The following is a 19322-nucleotide window of genomic DNA, read 5'->3' as shown; positions in this document are numbered from 1 at the left end:
AGGATGGTTCAAGATTTGTCAATCAATCAATGTCATACAGTCACATTAATAAAATGAAACATAAAAATTATATAATCATCTCAACAGATGCAAGAATTATTTGATAGAATTCAACATCTATTTATAAGAAAAACTCTCAATAGAGTGGGCACAGAGGGAGTGTACCTCACCAAAATAAAGGCCATACATGACAGACCCAGAGCTAATATCATTCTCAAATGTGAAAAGTAGAAAGCTTTTCCTCTAAGACAAGGAACAAGTTAATGATGCACAATCTCCTTACTTTTACTCAATGTAGTATTGGAAGTCCTCACAACAGCAATTAGGAAAGGAAAAAAATAAAAATGTTCACATTGGAAAGGAAGAAGTAAAACACACTATTTGCAGATGACATGATACTATATGTAGAAAACTCTAAAGACCCCACCAAAAAAAAATTGTCATAATAAATGAATCCAGTAAAGTTCAGATTACAAATGAAAACTCAAAAATTTTGTGTTTCTATGCATTAATAAAGAACAGTCAGGGAAATCAAGAAACACTCACATTTTCAGTCACATTGAAAAGAATATAAAGTCTAGAAATAAATTTAACCAAGTAGGCAAAATACCTCTACCTTTAAAGGTATAGAAATTGAGAAAATAAGTTGGAGAAGACACAATGAAATCCCTACCAGAATTCTAGTGGCATTTTTCACAGAACTAGAAAAAAAAAAGATTCTAAATCTTTTATGTATCCACAAAATATCCTGAATAGCCAAAACAATCTTGAGAAAGAAGAACATACACCCTGACATCAACTATAATAAAAATATATAATTAAAACACTATGGTATTGTTATGAAAACTGATACACAGGTAAATGGAACAAATTAGAGAACCTAGAAATAAGCCCGCATATATATATGTTTATGTGTGTGTGTGTGTGTGTGTGTGTGTGTGTGTGCATTCAACTAATTTATGACAAAGGATGCAAAAACACACAATAGGAAAAGGGTAGTCTCTTCAGTAAATGGTGTTGGAAAAACTGAACAGCTACATGCAAAAGAGTGATATTGGACCACTATGTTACACTACATACAAAAATTAATTCATAATGGATTAAAAACTTCAACATTAATCCTAAAAACAAAATTGCTGGAGGAAATCATAAGGGGCAACCTCCTTACCATTGGTCTTATTGATGTTTTCTTGGATCCGTCTCCAAAGGCAAGGGAAATAAAATAAACAACCAGGGTTATGTGAAACTAAAAAGTTTCTGCACAGCAAAGGAAATCATCAACAAAATGAAAAGGCAACCTACTAAACGAAAGGGGATATTGGCAAATTATATATCCAATAAGAGGTAATATCGAAAATAAAGAACATATACACGTCATTAACAAAATAACAAACACCCAGAAATGAACCCACAACTATATGGTTAATTAACTTTTGACAAAGCAGGAAAGAATATCCGATGGGAAATCCACAGTCTTTTCAACACAAGATATTGGAAAAAACTGGAGAGCAACATGCAAAACAATAAAATTGGACCACTCTCGTACACCATACCCAAAAATAAATTCAAAATGGATGAAAGACCTAAATGTGAGATACAAAACCCTTAAAATCTTAGAGAAGAACACAGGCAGTAACCTCTTTGACATCAGTTTTAGAAACTTCTTACTACATAGGTCTCCTGAGTCAAGGGAAACAAAAGCAAAAAAACAATTAGGACCTCATCAGGACAAAAACTGTACAGTGAAGGACAATGAACAAAACTAAAAGGGAAAGTGAAGAATGGGAGAAGATTTTTATAAATGACATATCTGCTAAGGAGTTAGTGTCCAAAATATATAAAATAATTAAAAAGCTCAACACCCAAAAGTGAATAGTCCAAATCAAAAATTGGCAGAAAACATGAGTAGACAATTTTCCAAAGAAGACATACAGGTGGCCAGTGGACACATTAAAAGAAACTCAATATCACTGATCATCAAGGAAATGCAAATCAAAATTACAATGAAATGTCATTTCACACCTGTCAGAATGGCTAATATCATGGGGCACCTGGGTAACTCAGTCAGTTAGGCATCCAATTCTGGATTTTAGACAGGTCATGATCTCATGGTTCATGATATTGAGCCCTGCATCAGGCTCTGCACTGAAAATGTTGAGCCTACTAGAGATTCTCTCTCTTACTCTTTCTCTGCCCCTTCCTTGCTCATGCTCTCTCTCTCTCTCTCTCTCTCTCTCTCTCTCTCTCTCTCTCTCTCTCAAAATAAAAAGATTTTAAAAAAAGAATGGCTAAAATCAACAACACAACAACAAGTGTTGACAAGGATGGGGAGAAAGAGAAATATTTCTGCACTGTTGGTGCAGCCACTCTAGAAAACACTATGGAGTTTCCTCAAAAAGTTAAGAGAGGGGCGCCAGGGTGGCTCATTTGGTTAAGAGGCCGACTTCAGCTCAGGTCATGATCTCACAATTCATTGGTTCGAGCCCTGCTTCAGGCTCTGTGCTGACAGCTCAGAGCCTGGAGCCTGCTTCTGATTGATTCTGCTTCTCCCTCTCTCTCTGACCGTCCCCCACTCACTTTGTGTCTCTCTCTCAAAAATAAATAAACGCTAAAATTTTCTAATCTAGCAGTTGCACTACTAGTTATTTACCAAAAGAATACAAAAATACTAATTCAAATGGATCATGCAACCCAGTGTCTATAGCTGCATTATCTACAATAGCCATATCGTGGAAATAGCTCAAATGTTCATCAGCTGATGAATGGATAAGGAAGTGGTAAATATATACAACAGAATGTTATTCAGCCATAAAAACTAATGAAATCTTTCCATTTGCAGTGACATGGGTGGAGCTAGATAGTGCTATGCTAAGCAAAATAAGTCAATCAGAGAAGGACAGATACCATATCATTTCACTCAATGTGGACTTTAAGAAATAAAATGAAAGATCATAGGGGGAAAAAGAGAGAGGAAAACCAAGAAACAGACTCTTAACTATGGAGAACACACTGATAGTTATGGGGGGGTGTCCATTGGGGGAGGGGTTAAAAAGGTGATCAGTATTGAAGAGCGCACTTGTAATTAGCACTCGGCGTTGTATGGAAGTGTTAAATCCCTAAATTGTACACCTTAAGCTAATATTACAGTGTATGTTAACTAACCAGAATTAAAGTAAAATCTTGAAAAAATAAGAAACAATCCAATTAAAGAGTAGGCAGAGGACCTGAACAGACCTTTTTCCAAAGAATATATGTAGATGGCCAGAAAGCACATCACTACTCATTGTGGTAATGAAAATCAAAACCACAATGAGATGTCACTTTTCACTTGTCAGAATGGCTAGTATCAGAAAGACAAGAAAGAGGTGTTAATGAGGATGTGGAGAAAATGAAAATCTTGTACATTGTTGATGGGAATGTAAATTGGTGTATCTGCTATTGAAAACAGTATGGAGTTCCATCAAGAATTTAAAAGTTGAGGGGTGCCTGGGTGTCTCAGTCAGTTGAGCGTCCAACTTCAGCTCAGATTGTGATCTCACAGATCGTGAGTTCAAGCCCCGTGTCGGGCTCTGTGCTGGCAGCTCAGAGCCTGGAGCCTGCCTCGGATTCTGTGTTTCCCTCTCTCTGCCCCTTCCCCACTCATAGTCTGTCTCTCTCTCCTTCAAAAATAAATAAACATTAAAATAAGAATTTAAAAATTGAGCTACCATAGTATCCAACAATTCCACTATTGGTTATTTATCTGAGGAAGACAAAAACACTAATATGAAAAAATATATGCACCCCTATATTAATTGCAGTATTACTTATAATAGCCTAGATATGGATTACAACCTAAGTTCCATGTGTGGATCAATGAATGTAAAAGATGGTAGTGTATATTGCATATGTACCCCCACATCAACCCTTAGTTAGTTCTCTGTATTTAAGAATCTCTTATGGTTTACTTCCCTCTCTGTTTGAAACTATATACATACACAACCTGCTATAAAAAATAATACAATCTTGCCATTTGTGACAACATGGAGGGACATTCAGGGTATTATGCTACATAAAGTACGTCAGACAAAGAAATACAAACACTGCATGATTTTCATTATATATGGAAACGAAAATGAAAACAAACAAAAACATATCTTTACATGTGGAGAACAGACTGTTGGTTGCCAGAAAAGATGGAGGTTTTGCAAAGCAAAATGGTTGAAGGGAATTAAAAACAAACTTCCAGTTGTGAAGTAAATAAGTCATGGGGAAGTAATGTACAGCATGAGGGATATAGTCAATATTGTTGTGTTAACTTCATAAGCCGAAATATGGTATATAGGCTTCTTGTGGTGACCATTTCACAATACATACAAATGTCAAATCAATAAATTTTACACCATAAACCAACATAATGTTCTATGTCAATTATACACCAATAAATTTTAAAAATGAAGTCGAGTATGGCATGATCAATCTCACAAGGCTAGTCAGTGAATAGAGGCTAAATATCTTTATTATTAGTCTAAGATTGTTTCCATTTCCACTCTACAAGTGTATTCCTTATCATAAGAATTACCTTGAATACTTCTTTAAAAATACAGATTACTCCATTCCAGTCTTACTAAATCAGGATTTTCTGGAAAGGATCTGGGAATCTGTATGTTTTATTTTGCTCAATAATTAAGACCAAGTAAATTTGAAGAGTTCACTTCACTACACTATACTATATCATTGTGGTTAAATATTGTAGCTAGTTTTTTGCCTTTATAATACTTGATCAGATTTTGTGATTTTTATTTTCTTGTCAAAATTTTTATTGTCTCTACCTTTACTAGATTGGAAATTAGAGTTCCATGAAGACATATGTCATGGCTAGTTGTTCACAACTGAGACTCCAGAACTAGAACTGTGCTTGGTACATACTTGATGTTCAGTAATATTTGTGGAATGAATGTTTAACAGAATGATGGACCCTGTAAATATAGCATTCCCACCATACAAATATATAATAATATATACTTAAACAAACAGGACTTTTAATTACTGTTTATATTATTTTAATTTATTATTTTAGTTTTAAAATATAATTTATTGTCAAGTTAGCTAACATACAGTATATACAGACTTCTCTTGGTTTTGGGAGTAGATTCCTATGATTCATTGCTTACATACAACGCCCAGTGCTCATCCCAACAAGTGCCCTCCTCCATGCCCATCACCCATTTCCCACTCTCCCACATCCCCCATCAACCCTCAAATTATTCTCTGTACTTAAGACTCTTTTATGGTTTGCTTCCTTCTCTGTTTTAAACTATTTTCCCCCTTCACTTCCCATATGGTCTTCTGTTAAGCTACTCAAGTTCCACAAATGAGTGAAAACATATGACTTTCTTTCTCCGACTGACTTATTTCACTTACTTACTCTCTAGTTCCATCCACGTTGTTGCAAATGGCAAGCTTTCATTCTTTCTAATTGCCAAGTAGAATTCCATTGTATATATAAACCACATCTTTTTTTTTAGTACACTTTGTCAGGTTGGTTTCCATATAACACCCAATCTTCATACCAACAAGTGCCCTACTCAATGACCGTCAACCATTTTCCCCTCTCCCCTACCCCCTCCAACCCTCAGTTTGTTCTTAGTATTTATGAGTTTATTATGGTTTGCCTCCCTCCCTTTCCTTTTTTTACCCTTACCCTCCTCTATGTTCCTCTGTTAATATTCTACTGTTCCACATATGAGTGAAAATATATGGTTATCTGCCATACTTGTTTCACTTGGCCTAATACCCTCGAGTTGCATCCATGTTGCTACATTGGACAGATTTCATTCTTTCTCATTGACATGTAGTATTCCATTGTATACATAAACCAAATCTTTTTGATTCATCCGTCAGTTGATGGACTTTTAGGCATTTTCCATGATTTGGCTATTGAAAGTGCTGCTATGAACATTGGGGTACATGTGCCACTATGCATCAGCACTCCTGTATTTCTTGGGTAAATTCCTACCAGTGCTATTGCTGGGTCATAGGGATGTTTTACTAATAATTTTTTTGAGAAACCTCCCCACTGTTTTCCAGAGTAGCTTCATCAGTTTCCCTTCCTACTAACAGTGTAAGAGGGAGCCCGTTTCTCCACATCCTTGCCAGCATCTATAATCTTCTGATTTGTTTATTTTAGCCACTCTGACCAGCATGAGGTGGTATCTCAGTGTGGTTTTGATTTGTGTTTCTCTGATGATGAGTGGTGCTGAGCATCGTTTAATGTGCCTGTAGGCCATCTGGATGTCCTCTTTAGAGAAGTGTCTGTTTATGTCTTCAGCCCATTTCTTCACTGGATTATTTGTTTTTCAGAAGTGGAGTTTGGTGGGTTCTTTATAGATTTTGGATACTAGCCCTTCATCCAATATGTCATTTGCAACTATCTTTTCCCATTCCATCAGTTGCCTATAACTTTTATTGATTGTTTCCTTTGCCATGCAAAAGGTTTTTATCTTGATGAGGTACCAATAGTTCATTTTTGCTCTTGATTTTCTTGCCATTAGAGGTGTGTAGAGTAAAAAATTGCTGCGGCTGAGAACAAAGTTGTTTCCTGCTTTCTTTTCTAGGGTTTTGATGGTTTCCTGTCTTATATTCAGGCCTTCATCCATTTTGAGTTTATTTTTGTATATGGTATAAGAAAGTGGTCTAGTTTCATTCTTCTGCATGTTGCTGTCTGGGTCTCCCAGCACCATCTGTTAAAGAAGCTGTCTTTTTTCCATTGGACAAACTTTCCTGATTTGTCAAAGATTAATTGGCCATACATTTTGTGGGTCCAATTCTGTGTTCTCTAGTCTATTTCATTGGTCTAATTTTCTGTTTTTATGCCAATACCATACTGTCTTGAAATTGCAGCTTTATAGTAGAGGCTAATGTCTTGAATTGTGATGCCTCTCATTTTGGTTTTCTTATTCAATATTACTTTGGCTATCTGGGTTTTTTTTTTTTTTGTAGTTCCATACACATTTTAGAATAGTTTGTTCTGGCTTTGAGAAGAATGCTCATGCAACTTTGATTGGGATTGCATTGAATGTGTAGATTGCTTTGGATAGGATTGACATTTTAACAATATTTACTCTTCCAATGCATGATCCTGGACTATTTTTCCATTTCTTTGTGTTTTCTTCAACTTCCTTCTTAAGTTTTCTATAGTTTTCAGCACACAGATCTTTTACATCTTTGGTTAGGCTTATTCCTGGGTATTTTATGTTGTGTGTGTGTGTGTGTGTGTGTGTGTGTGTGTGCAATTGTGAAATGGATCAGTTTCTTGATTTCTCATTCTGTGGCTTCATTATTGGTGTATAAAAATGCAACTGATTTCTGTGTGTTAATTTTGTACCCTGCGACTTTGCTGAATTCATGGATCAGCTCTGGGAGACTTTTGGTTGAGTCTGTCGGGTTTTCCATGTAGAGTATCATATCTTTTGTAAAAAGTGAAAGTTTGACTTTATCTTTACCAGTTTTGATGCTTTTTAATTCCTTTTGTTGTCTGAATGCTGATGCTAGGATTTCCAACACTATGATAAATAACAGTGGTGAGTGTGGATATCCTGTCATATTCCACATCTCAGGGGGAAATTATCAGTTATTCCCCATTGAGGATGATATTAGCTGTGGGCTTTTCATAAATGGCTTTTATGATGTTTAAATAAATTCCTTCTTTCCCAACTTTCTAGAGGGTTTTTATTATGAAAGGATGCTGTATTTTGTCAAATTTTTTTCTGCATCTATCAACAGGATCATATCGTTCTTATTTTGTCTTTTGTTAATGTGATGTATCACATTGATTAATCTGTGAATATTGAAGCAGCTCTGCAATCCATGAATGAATCCCACTTGATCATGGTGGGTAATTATTTTTATATGCTGTTTGGTTCTTTTTGCTAGTATCTTGTAGAGGATTTTTGCATCCATATTTATCAGGGATATTGGCATGTAGGTCTCTCTTTTTTTTCCTGGGTCCCTGTCTGGTTTGAGAATCAAAGTGATGCTGGCTTCATAGAATGGATCCAGAAATTTTCCTTCCATTTTTATTTTTTGGAACAGCTTGAAATGAGCAGGTATTAAGTCTACTTTAAATGTCTGATAGAATTCTCTAGGGAAGCCATCCAGTCCAGGGCTCTTTTTGTTGCTATATTTTTGATAAATGATTCTGTTTCTTCCTTAATTATGGGTCTGTTCAGATTTTGTATCTCTTCCTGTTTGAGTTTTGGTAGTGTTTGTGTTTGGAAATTTGTCCATTTCTTCTAGGTTGTGTTTAGGAACTTCTCCATTTCTTCTAGGTTGTCCAATTTGTTGGCATATAATTTTTCATAGTATTCCCTGATAACTGGGTATTTCTCAGGGATTGGTTGTAATAAATACATTTTCATTCGTGATTTTGTCTATTTGGTCCTCTCTCTCTTTTTGAGAAGCCTGGCTAGAGGTTTATCAATTTTGTTTATTAAAAAAAAAAACAACTCTTGGTTTCATTGATTTGTTTTACTATTTTCCTGGATTCTATATTGTTTATTTCTGCCATGATCTTTATTATTTCTCTACTTCTTCTCCGTTTGGGATGTCTTTGCTATTCTTCTTCTAGTTCCTCTAGGTGTGCTATTAGATTTTGTATTTGGGGTTTTTCTTGTTTCTTGAGATAGGATTGGATTGCCATGTATTTTGCCCTTAGGATTGCCTTTGCTGCATCCCTAAGGGTTTAGATTGTTGTATTTTCATTTTACATTTGTTTCAATATATTTTTAATTTTTTTCTCTGATTGCCTGGTTGACCCCAATCATTCTTTAGTAGGATGTTCTTTAACCTCCATGCATTTGGAGTTTTTTTCCTGTGGTTGATTTCAAGTTTCATAGCATTGTGATCTAAAAGCTTGCATGGTATGATCTCAATTCTTTTATATTTATTGAGGGCTGCTTTATGACTCAGTATGTGATCTAACTTGGAGAATGTACCATGTGCACTCAAGAAGAATGTGAATTTCTTAGCTTCAGGATGTAGAGTTATAAATATATCTGTCAAGTTCATCTGGTCCAATGCCATTCAAGTCCATTGTTTCTTTAGTGGCTTTTCTGTCTAGGTGATCTATTCATTGCTGTAAGTGAAGTATTAAAGTCTCCCACAGTTAGCACTTTTTATCAATAACAATGCTTATGTTTGATATTGTTTTATGTAACATTTTGGGAGCTCCTGAATTTGGTTCATAGACATTTATAATTGTTAGTCCTTCCTGATGGATAGACCCTGTAATTATTATATAATGTCATTCTTCATCTCTTGATACTGCCTTTACTTTAAAGTCCAGTTTGTCCAATATAAGTATGGCTACTCTGGCTCTCTTTTGACTTCCAGTAGCATGATAGTTATTTCTCCATTACCTCATTTTCAATCTGAAGGTGTCCTCAGGTCTAAAGTGAGTCTCTTGTAAACAGCAAATAGATGGATCTTGTTTTTGTCTCCATTTTGCTACCCTATATCTTTTGATTGGAGCCTTTAGTCCATTTATATTCAGTGTTATTATTGAAAAATTTGCATTTAGAGTCATTGTGTTTTCTGTAGGACTCATGCTTGTAGTGGTGTCTCTGATACCTTATGTTCCTTGCAAGATTTCCCTCATAGAGTCCACTTTAGGATTTCTTGTAGGACTGGTTTAGTGGTGATGAATTCCTTCAATTTTTGTTTGTTTGGGAAAACCTTTATATCTCCTATTCTGAATGACAGGCATGCTGGTAAAGGATTCTTGGCTGCATATTTTTCTTGTTCATCACATTGAAGATTTCTTGCCATATTTTCTGGCCTGCCAGGATTAAATAGCTAGGTCTGTTAATACCCTGATATGTCTCCCTTTGTATATTAAATCCTATTTATCCCTAAATTCTTTCAGAATCTTCTTTTCATCCTTATATTTTGTCATTTTTCACTATGATATGCGGTGCCAAAGATCGATTCAAGTTATATCTGAGCAGAGTTCTCTCTGCCTCTTGGATTGCAATGTCTATTTCCTTCCCCAGATTGGGGAAGTTCTCGGTTATCATTTGCTCAAGTACCCCTTCAGCCCTTTCTCTCTCTTCTTCTTTTGGAATTCCTATGATAGGGATATTGTTCTGTTTGATTGCATCACTCAGTTCTTGAAATCTCCTTTCATCCTCCTGGATCAATTTATCTCTTTTTTTCTTGGCTTCCTCTTTGTCTATAATTGTATCTTTTAATTCACTTATTCTCCTCTCTGCCTCTTCAATTCGTGCAGTGGCCACCTCCATTTTATTATGCACCTCATTTGTAGCATTTTTTAGTTCAGCATTACTATTTTTAAGATCCATGATCTTTGCAACAATAACATCTCTGCTGCCTTCTATTCCTTTTCGAAGCCCAGTTATAAATTTTATAACTATTGTTCTAAATTCTTGTTCAGTTATGTTCCTTGTATCTGTCTTGTTTAATTCTTTAGTTGTCACTTCTTCCTCGAATTTCTTTAGAGGAGAGTTCCACTGTTTCATCATTTTGGCTAGCTTTCTGTCTCATGTAAGTTTTAAAAGCTTGACACGTGCTCTGCACCTATGAATACTGCTATATTAGAGGCTTATAGAATGTTCAGCACCTGGCCATTCAGGATGTGTTCTTTTTTTTTTAAATGTTTTTATTTATTTTTGATACAGAGAGAGACAGAGCATGAGAGGGGGAGGGGCAGAGAGAGAAGGAGACACAGAACAGGAAGCAGGCTCCAGGCTCTGAGCTAGCTGTTAGCACAGAGCCTGACACGGGGCTCAAACCCACGAATGTGAGATCTGACCTGAGCCGAAGTCGGAGGCTTAACAGACTGAGCCACTCAGGCGCCCCCAGGACATGTTCTTTTAAGGGTGTCTTTTGGTCTCTCTTGATGTAACTTTGGTTATTTTATTTCCTTACTTGTAGTGATGTTTTGATCTCTCCACCATGTGTGCATCCTTGAAGTAGCCCTGGAGATGAAAACAGACAAGCAAACAGGGAACAAAAACACAAATGCACAAACAAAACAAACAAGAAAACTGACCAAAATAATAATAAAGAAACAAAACAAAAAACAAAGGACAGTCTAAAATCATAAAACCAAAAATTCCAGCTACAAGTAAGGAGCAGGGTGAGGTAGTGCTGATGGAAAAGCATGTAAAAGAGAGAAGTGACAGAGGTTCGGAGAAAGAAAGATGAACATTGACCAGGCTGAGAGACTAAAAGACTTGATTTGGAGAGAGAAAAAGAAGAATATGGCAGAAGGCAAGGAGAAAGAAACAAAGATAATGTTACCCAGAGAAACTATTTAGCCTGATTAGTCCATAGAGAAAGAGAAAGGAAGGTAAAGAGGGAGGTCTAGAACATGCATTAGGAGGATGAATTAAATATGTCTGTTTAAGTAAACCTCAAACGAGAATAAACAGCCCTGAGGAAGGGAGAGATAAAGATGAGCCAAGGGGGAATATATCTGAATATCAAGAATTGATCTAGAGTTAATCACAGCAATGCAGCCGTGCTGGTCATGGGGGAGGTGCCATCTTTTTCCACAGCATCTATCCGTCTCTAGTAAAAAAGCAGCTCTCCAGCGCAGTTGGGCGTGGTTTGGTGTAGGCGGGCCTGCCTCCACTGTGGGGCTTGCGGCCAATCCCTGAAACCCTGCCCTGGTGGTTGTGAGGAGAAAAATAGTGACAGTGACACCCAGTCCCTTCTCCTCAAACCAAGTGTCCCAAATCACTCCTTTGGATCTGTTTTCACTGTGTCACAGGGGCAGCCAAGGTGGGCCAAGGTGCCCCATGCCCAGTCAAGTTCCAAGCTCTCACTCTGTGCACATTAATGTTGCTGCCCAAAATGTAATCTGGAGAGCCTGGCACTTCAGGACAGGGCATTTGTTCTTTCTGATGCAGGCTGGGCCCTTCCCCAACTTGTGCTCTGTCTCTTTCTCTCAAAAATAAGTAAACATTAAAAAAGGTTTTAAAATAAATTGGTTCTGAATCCAATGAAATTAAATTCTAGAAATCTTGAAATACCCAAGTAACCATTAAACAGTTGAAGTTAATAGAAGTTACATTTTCATCAAGTAAGAACAAGATTGGAAATGGCATATGAACTATAGTTATACCTATATATCTGGTCCCTGTAAGAAAAGAACTAATGTGTGTTTTCTTTGAAATATTTGCTGGGTTATTTCTACAGAAAAAGAAAAACAAAACCAAAAACAAAAATTTGTGAATTTTAACTAATTTAAAAAGATATAATCATTTATGTAAAATAAATACTTTCTCAAAAAATAGCATTGATATTTAATTATCATTTATCAAAACTTTAAATATATTTTGTTTAATTTCCCATCAAGGTTGTTCTGTTTGAATTATGTTTGCTTCATATGAATATCTGCTTATAATTTTTTGTAAGTGCTTCACTCAACATTGTATTTGACATTTTTGTAGAATACACTATTAATAAGTTAATTAAAATGACCAATTTCAAAAATGAAAAAAATAAAATCTAAAATATGTGTTCTACAGTGGACTGCATGGTGCTTGAAAGTCTGAACATTTAGATAAATGTTGTCTCTCTGATAATAGTATATTTAAAATAAAAGCATAATTACTTTTATTTTTGTTTATTGACTTATTAAAATTTTCTATTCTAGGTACCTATTTATTTTTAATCATATTTTATGCAACATCCGTTTATTATTTTAAATGTCAAACCTGCTAAAAGTTTTATGTTTACAAAATTTCCTTTTCTATTTCTTTTATAAGACTTGGATTGGGAATCGAAGAAGGAAATATCGTTTAATGGGGATTGAAGTTCCGCCTCCAAGAGGAGGCCCTGCTGATTTTTCTGAGCAACCGGAGTCTGGTTCTTTGTCTGCACTCACACCAGTAGAGGAAGCTGGTCCAGAAGTAGGAGAGGATAATGACAGAAATGATGAAGTATCCATTTGTTTGTCTGAAGGAAGCTCTCAAGGTATTTTATATGCTGTATGTCCTAATAATAGCTTTTGTAACTTTGATGGATTTTAACTTACTTTTCAGCTCATTGTATTTCACATCTAAAGTTCTCAAAACATTTGGTTAAATATTTGAAAAGAAATTGATTTATTTTTTTAATTTATTTTTATTCTATTGATGTGTAGATACACACATATACATAATAAAATGGTTACTGCAGTCAAGTTAATTAACATATCTGTCTCCTCCCATAGCTACCATTTATGTATATGTATTGGTATTAAGATTACAAAGTTCTTTATTGTACCACAATTATATGAACATACTCTATATATCTATCTTATGTCTTATGGTTTCATTTTTACAACTTGATATTTATCCTGAATAGAATTCATTTTTCTTTAAGATTTCTGAGGAAAATACCTAAGGGCAAATGGTTAACCAGTTGCCCTTACACTATATGTTAAATAATTCAGCATTTTACCAGTAAATTTAATTGTAGCATTTTATCGAGTTTTATACATATGTCTGCACACCTACACACACATACATACATACACACATATATGTATCCATATATATTTTGGATTTCTTATTTTGTTACATTGATCTGGTTGTTTATAATTGTGGCTTTATAAAATATCTAAATATCTGGTTGGGATCTGATTACTCTTGGTTCTTATAGAACAGATTATTCTAAGTTAACTTTAGAGTTCCTTAATCATACCTTTCCCCAATCTCTCTCCCCAAATATCATTTAAGCTTTTTATTGGTAGTGAATTAAATGGATAGTAAAATGTGGGAAGATAGAATCAATTTTCCATGTGTTGAATTTTAGATGATGATGTATATCAATGTGCAGCTGTGCAGCAGACCCATGGATACTTTGGGTCTGAAACTCACAAGAGGAGTTAAGACATGAAAAGAAATATAGGAGCCACCCACATTAAGGCTGATCAAATGTCTAGCCATAGAAATAGAAGATATAGTTAAGTGAGAAAATGGAAGACAAGAAAGGAAGATAGACAAGGGCTGTATGTTGAGAAATATCCAGATTTGAGGGCTAGAGGAGAAAAGGGAGCCACTGAAAGAACATTCAGATATAGGGGAAACAGGATATTATGGTATTACTAACACATAGGAAAGAGAGAGATTTCAGAAGAAAGAAATGTCATTATCTCAATTGTCTTTTGGAAGGTGAGTTGAAATTCCTCTCATATGAGGCATTTAAAATGTTGGGAGGTATGTAAGTGGACAATATAATGGTAGTTATAGAGGATGAGGAAGAGGGACATGAAGAGTTGTTCAATGAATATAAAGTTACAGTTATACAACTGGAGTATAACTGTTGAACAACACATTGGGTATAGTTAGCAATAAGGGGTTATAGACTTAAAAACAAACCTAAGATGGTAAATCATATTAAATTGTTCTTAACACAAAAAGAGGGACACAAGAAAACTTTTGGAGGTGATAGATATGTTTATTACCTGGATTGTGGTAGTGGTAACATGAGTATTAATATGTTCAAACTCACCAAATTGTATACACTTATTATATGCACTTTATTTATACCAATTATATCTTAATAAAGCAGAAATATTAAAATAAACTTTTAAAAACAATGAGAACCCATCAAATTGGGTGCTTAAGCGCTTCTTTCAAAAGCAGTGTGTGTTGCATGGGATAGGCAAACAGATTGCAGTAGGTTGAGTAATGAAATGGTTATTAAAGCTCTTGGTATTGCCAGGGCCACGTATTTTAATACTAAGTCTTTGAAAAGTTGTGAATATTCAAATGCTCGCTCTCTCTCTCTCTCTCTCCCCTCCCTTTATCTCTCTGTGTGTCTTTACCAATATTTCCTGTTGGCTTTGATGAAGAGTATAACAGAGAATTTAGTGTACAGGAAAACTGTGAAAAAGGAAAAAAGAGAATCTTCCAAGTCCCTTATTTGTAATCTAGTTGGTCCATTAAGCCACAAATGGACCAACTTCTATAGTCTTTTACTGAAGTCCATTAGTCTTTACTAAATTGTATGTGCCTGGTAATCCTTGAATATCTTCAGTGATTTAGGAATAAATTGTTAGAGAATGATGACTAGCAGCTATTTGAAACATAATGGGGATTTGTGTGTTTCTATGAGTGGATGGCAGAGCTATGAGGAAATATTCTTTTTTAATGTTTATTTATTTTTGAGAGAGACAGAGAAAATGCAGTCAGGGGAGGGGCAGAGAGAGAGGGAAACAGAGAATCCTAAGCTGGCTCTGCACTGACAGCAGAGCCCAAGGCCAGACACCCTGAGATCATGACCTGAGCTGAAATCAGATGCTTAACTGACACCACCAACCAGATGCCCCAGAAAATATTCTAATAAAAGCAAATTACATAAACCCCTGAAAGGCAGTTTCAATCCAAGACTTCGGCTTCCCCACGCAAAAGGGAATTTTTTAAAAATAAGTAGTTAATAGGGGAAAAGTGAGTTAATTTTAAGGTTGCTAATGTACCACTGCTCTCCCACTGGCATCCTTTGTCATTTAATAGTGTGTTCTCTAGACAGCTGACATAGTAATCAAGACCTAATGAGAAAAAGGGGAAAAAGAATTTAATACATGAATCAAAAACACTTGATGGGAAGTGATATTACCTAGAGTCCTTTCAGTGGCTTACTTTTCACAGCTGCATAGTAACCTTTTCATTTTCATCAGAAATTGGAGCAGAAAAGTAGAAAATAGTTTTAAATACTAAGAGAGCTTTTTTTGGTATTATTTCCAATGAGCTCTGTCCTATTTTCTTCATCACTTTTCTGATGGAGAATACTAATGTGATTGATTTAACTGTGTGATACTTTTGTGATGATTAAGTGAATTGTATCATCTGACCTACACTAATATACATTTAAGATATGCTAACCATATTCTCTTTCAGTTATGAAAATATAGTTAAAAGTGTGTTTGCTTTGACATTTCCATTAATTACATCTGAGAGATATAGAGATAGAATAATCAGAGTAATTACCCATTCTATTTCAAAGTGAAATTCAGAGTTCTTCATAATATGGCTGTTACTTCAGGAGGTTAGAGTCTTCCAAATGTCTAAGAAGAACAAAAAAAACGTCTTTAAAGAAGGGCTTACATTATGCATTTTAAGATCAATTAAAAATTGTGTTACATTTTTCTATAAAAAACTCTACAAGCTAAAAGAAGCATTACATTTTTAAAGCACACTAAAAGGCAGATTTAGCCAAAATCACCAAAAAGTGCTTGCTTACCTTTTAGCAGTTTCAGTTTCACTTTTTTCTTTTCTGAGAGAATAGGTGTTTCCCTGAGTTTTTTACTTACGTCTAGCTTCAACATTCTATCTCCCACCCTCACCTCTCTCATTTTTTTTTTCCCTTTCCCTGTGTGGAAGTGAAGAGAAAGGAGATGTGGTAAAGCTACCTGGCTTCATCTCCTCACACAATTGCAAACTCTAGCAAAAGTAATGGATGACTCAACTCCTTAATTTAAAGTTCTGTGTTCTACTAAAACATATGTATGATTGAGCAGCTTTAAAGATTCTTACTATGCTGAGAATCAAATTGTTTAAAGTATGACAACAATTAAGATCTATAATGTTAAATTTTATAACAAAGCCTCTTATCAGCTATATCTATTATGTGTGTATGCATATAAAATATAGTTCTGCATAATTACTCAGTGCAAATGTATGGCTATTATATAGAATGATCTCTAGAATTTTCACTGATTAATAGCTTTGCTTATTTATTTTCCAATTTGCAGAGCTGCTTTTCTTGAGGAGTAAGCAGACATATTGTTTAGCTTTCAAACTTTCAGTAATGTGGAAGCTACCTGTAAAAAAAGAAAACATGCCTTAATTAGGTGCATCACTTCATACCTTTTTATTTTAGGAATCCTCCAAACCGTTATTTACATCTGATAAAATAATCAATCCTTGTATGAATGGTATGCCAGTAAATCGGAGCTGTGTATAAAGTTATTGAGAAAGTAAGAACAGAAATATAAGGCAAGCCTCTAGGGAATGATACCAGTAAATTCGATGACAACCCCCTCCCCTTCATTTCATTTACTGGGTAATTACATAGGACATGAAATGTCTGTGATTTGAAATATCTAAATAATGAATAAAGTCTCCTCCATCTAGGCATCATTCTTTTATGAAAAAATTAAATTGAAGGGCACCTGAGTGGCTTAGTCCGTTAGGCCTATGAGTCCTTTTTATGTTTATTTGTTTATTTATTTATTTTCAGAGAGAGAGAGGGAGAGTGAACACACATAAGTGAGGGAAGGAGAGAGGAGAGAGAATCCCAAGCAGGCTCCACAATCTCAGTGCAGAGCCTGGCGTGGAGCTTGAACTCATAAACCATGAGATCATTACCTGAAGCATTCGACCCTTGATTTTGGCTCAGGTCACAATCTCACAGTTCATGGGATCTAGCCCTGCATTGAGCTCCACACTAATAGCAAGGAGCCTGCTTGGAATTCTCTCTCTTCCTCTCTCTCTGCTCCTCCCCTGCTTGTGATCACTCTTTCTCTCTTGCTCTGTCTCTCAAAATAAATTAATTAATTAAAAAATTGAATTTATGGTGTTCATTTGATATGGAAAAAACAGTTGACAAAATACCCCATCCATTCATGATAAAAACGATCAACAAAGTAGATGTAGGGGAAATATACCTCAACATAATAAAGGCCATATATGAAAAACCAGAATTAACATCATCCTCAATTGGGGAACAACTGAGATCTTTTCCTCTAAGGTCAGGAACAAGAAAGGATGTCCACTCTCACCTTTGTTATTTAACATACTACTGAAAGTCCTAGCCATAGCGATCAGAAAGTGAAAAGAAATAAAAGGAATCCAAATTGACAAGTAAGAAGTCTAACTTTCACCGTTTGCAAAAGACGTGATACTCTCTATAAAAAACTCAAAAGACCCCATCAAAAAACTGCTAGAAATGATACACAAATTTGGTAAGGTTGCAGTACACAAAATCAACATACAAAAATTTGTTGCATTTTTATACACCAAGAGCAGCAAAAAGAAAAATCAAGGCATTAATTCTATTTACAATTGTACCAAAAACATAAGATACCTAGGAATAAACCTAAACTATAAAACATTGATGAAAAAAATTGAAGATGACACAAGCAAATGGAAAAATTTACATGTTTTTGGATTGGAAGAACAAATATTATTAAAATGTCTATACTGCCCAAAGCAATCTACACATTTAAAGCAATCCCTATCAAAACACCATCAGCATTTTTCACACAACTAGAACAAACTCTCTTAAAATCTGTGTGGAACCACAAAAGACTCTGAGTATCCAAAACAACCTGAAAAAAGAAAATAAAGCTGGAGGCATCACAATTCTGGACTCCAACTTATATTACAAATGTGTAGTGATAAAGATAGTATGGTACTGGCATGGAAATAGACATGTAGATCAGTAGAACAGAATAGAAAACCCAGAGATTTACCCACAATTGAATGTCAACTAATCTTTGACAAAACAGGAGAGAATATCCAATGGAGACCCCTACCTTGTGGATGTGTTTTCCTACCCATTCTCCCTACCATACCCGAGTGTTTTATCTTACAAGGTTATGTTTGGCTATTATTATTGTGAACTTTTCTATATTAAAAATACTCATTAAGCATATGAAAAAAAATATCCAATGGAAAGAGACAATCTCTTCAACAAATGGTGTTGGGTAACTGGATAGCTACATGCAAAAGAATGAAACTTGACCACTGTCTTACACCATACACAAAAGTAAATTCAAAATGGATTAAAGACCTAGGTATGAGACCCCAAACCCTATAAATCCTAGAAGTGAACACAGGCAGTAACTTCTTTGACATTGTTTGTAACAACTTTTTCTAGATATGTCTCCTGAGATAAAGGAAACAAAAGCAAAAATATACTATTGGGACTACATCAAAATAAAAAGCTTCTTCACAGTGAAGGAAACAACATAATTAAAAGGTGACTGGTGGAATGGCAGAAGGTATTTACAAATGACATATCCAGTAAAGGGTTGGTATCTAATATATAAAGAACTTATCAACCTTAATAACCCCAAAATGAATAATCCAATTAAGAAATGGCAGAAGACATTAATACACATTTTACCAAAGAAGATATACAGATGGCCAAGAGACACATGAAAAGATGCTCAACATCACTCATCATCAGGGAAATTCAGATCAAAACTAAAATGAGTTATCACCTCACACCTGTCAGAATGGCTGAATAAAAAACACAAGAAACAAGTGCTAAGGAGAATGTAAAGAAAAATGAACCCTTATGCACAATTGGCAGGAATGCAAACT

General features: G+C 35.2%; 1 protein-coding gene across 5 annotated transcripts in view; it reads left to right on the top strand.

Moving 5' to 3' along the window:
- The window catches only part of HDX (highly divergent homeobox), a 184689-nt gene that overhangs the window by 121695 nt on the left and 43672 nt on the right, over positions 1-19322 (top strand). For all 5 annotated transcript variants that reach the window (XM_029930869.1, XM_029930868.1, XM_029930872.1 and 2 more), the window contains one exon: positions 12774-12981. In XM_029930869.1, coding sequence (XP_029786729.1) covers positions 12774-12981 — 208 coding nt within the window. The remainder of the gene's footprint in view (positions 1-12773; positions 12982-19322) is intronic.

Source organism: Suricata suricatta, chromosome X (assembly GCF_006229205.1).
Source record: "Suricata suricatta isolate VVHF042 chromosome X, meerkat_22Aug2017_6uvM2_HiC, whole genome shotgun sequence".
Classification (NCBI taxonomy): Eukaryota; Metazoa; Chordata; class Mammalia; order Carnivora; family Herpestidae; genus Suricata; species Suricata suricatta.
This window is presented reverse-complemented; position numbering and strand designations above follow the sequence as displayed.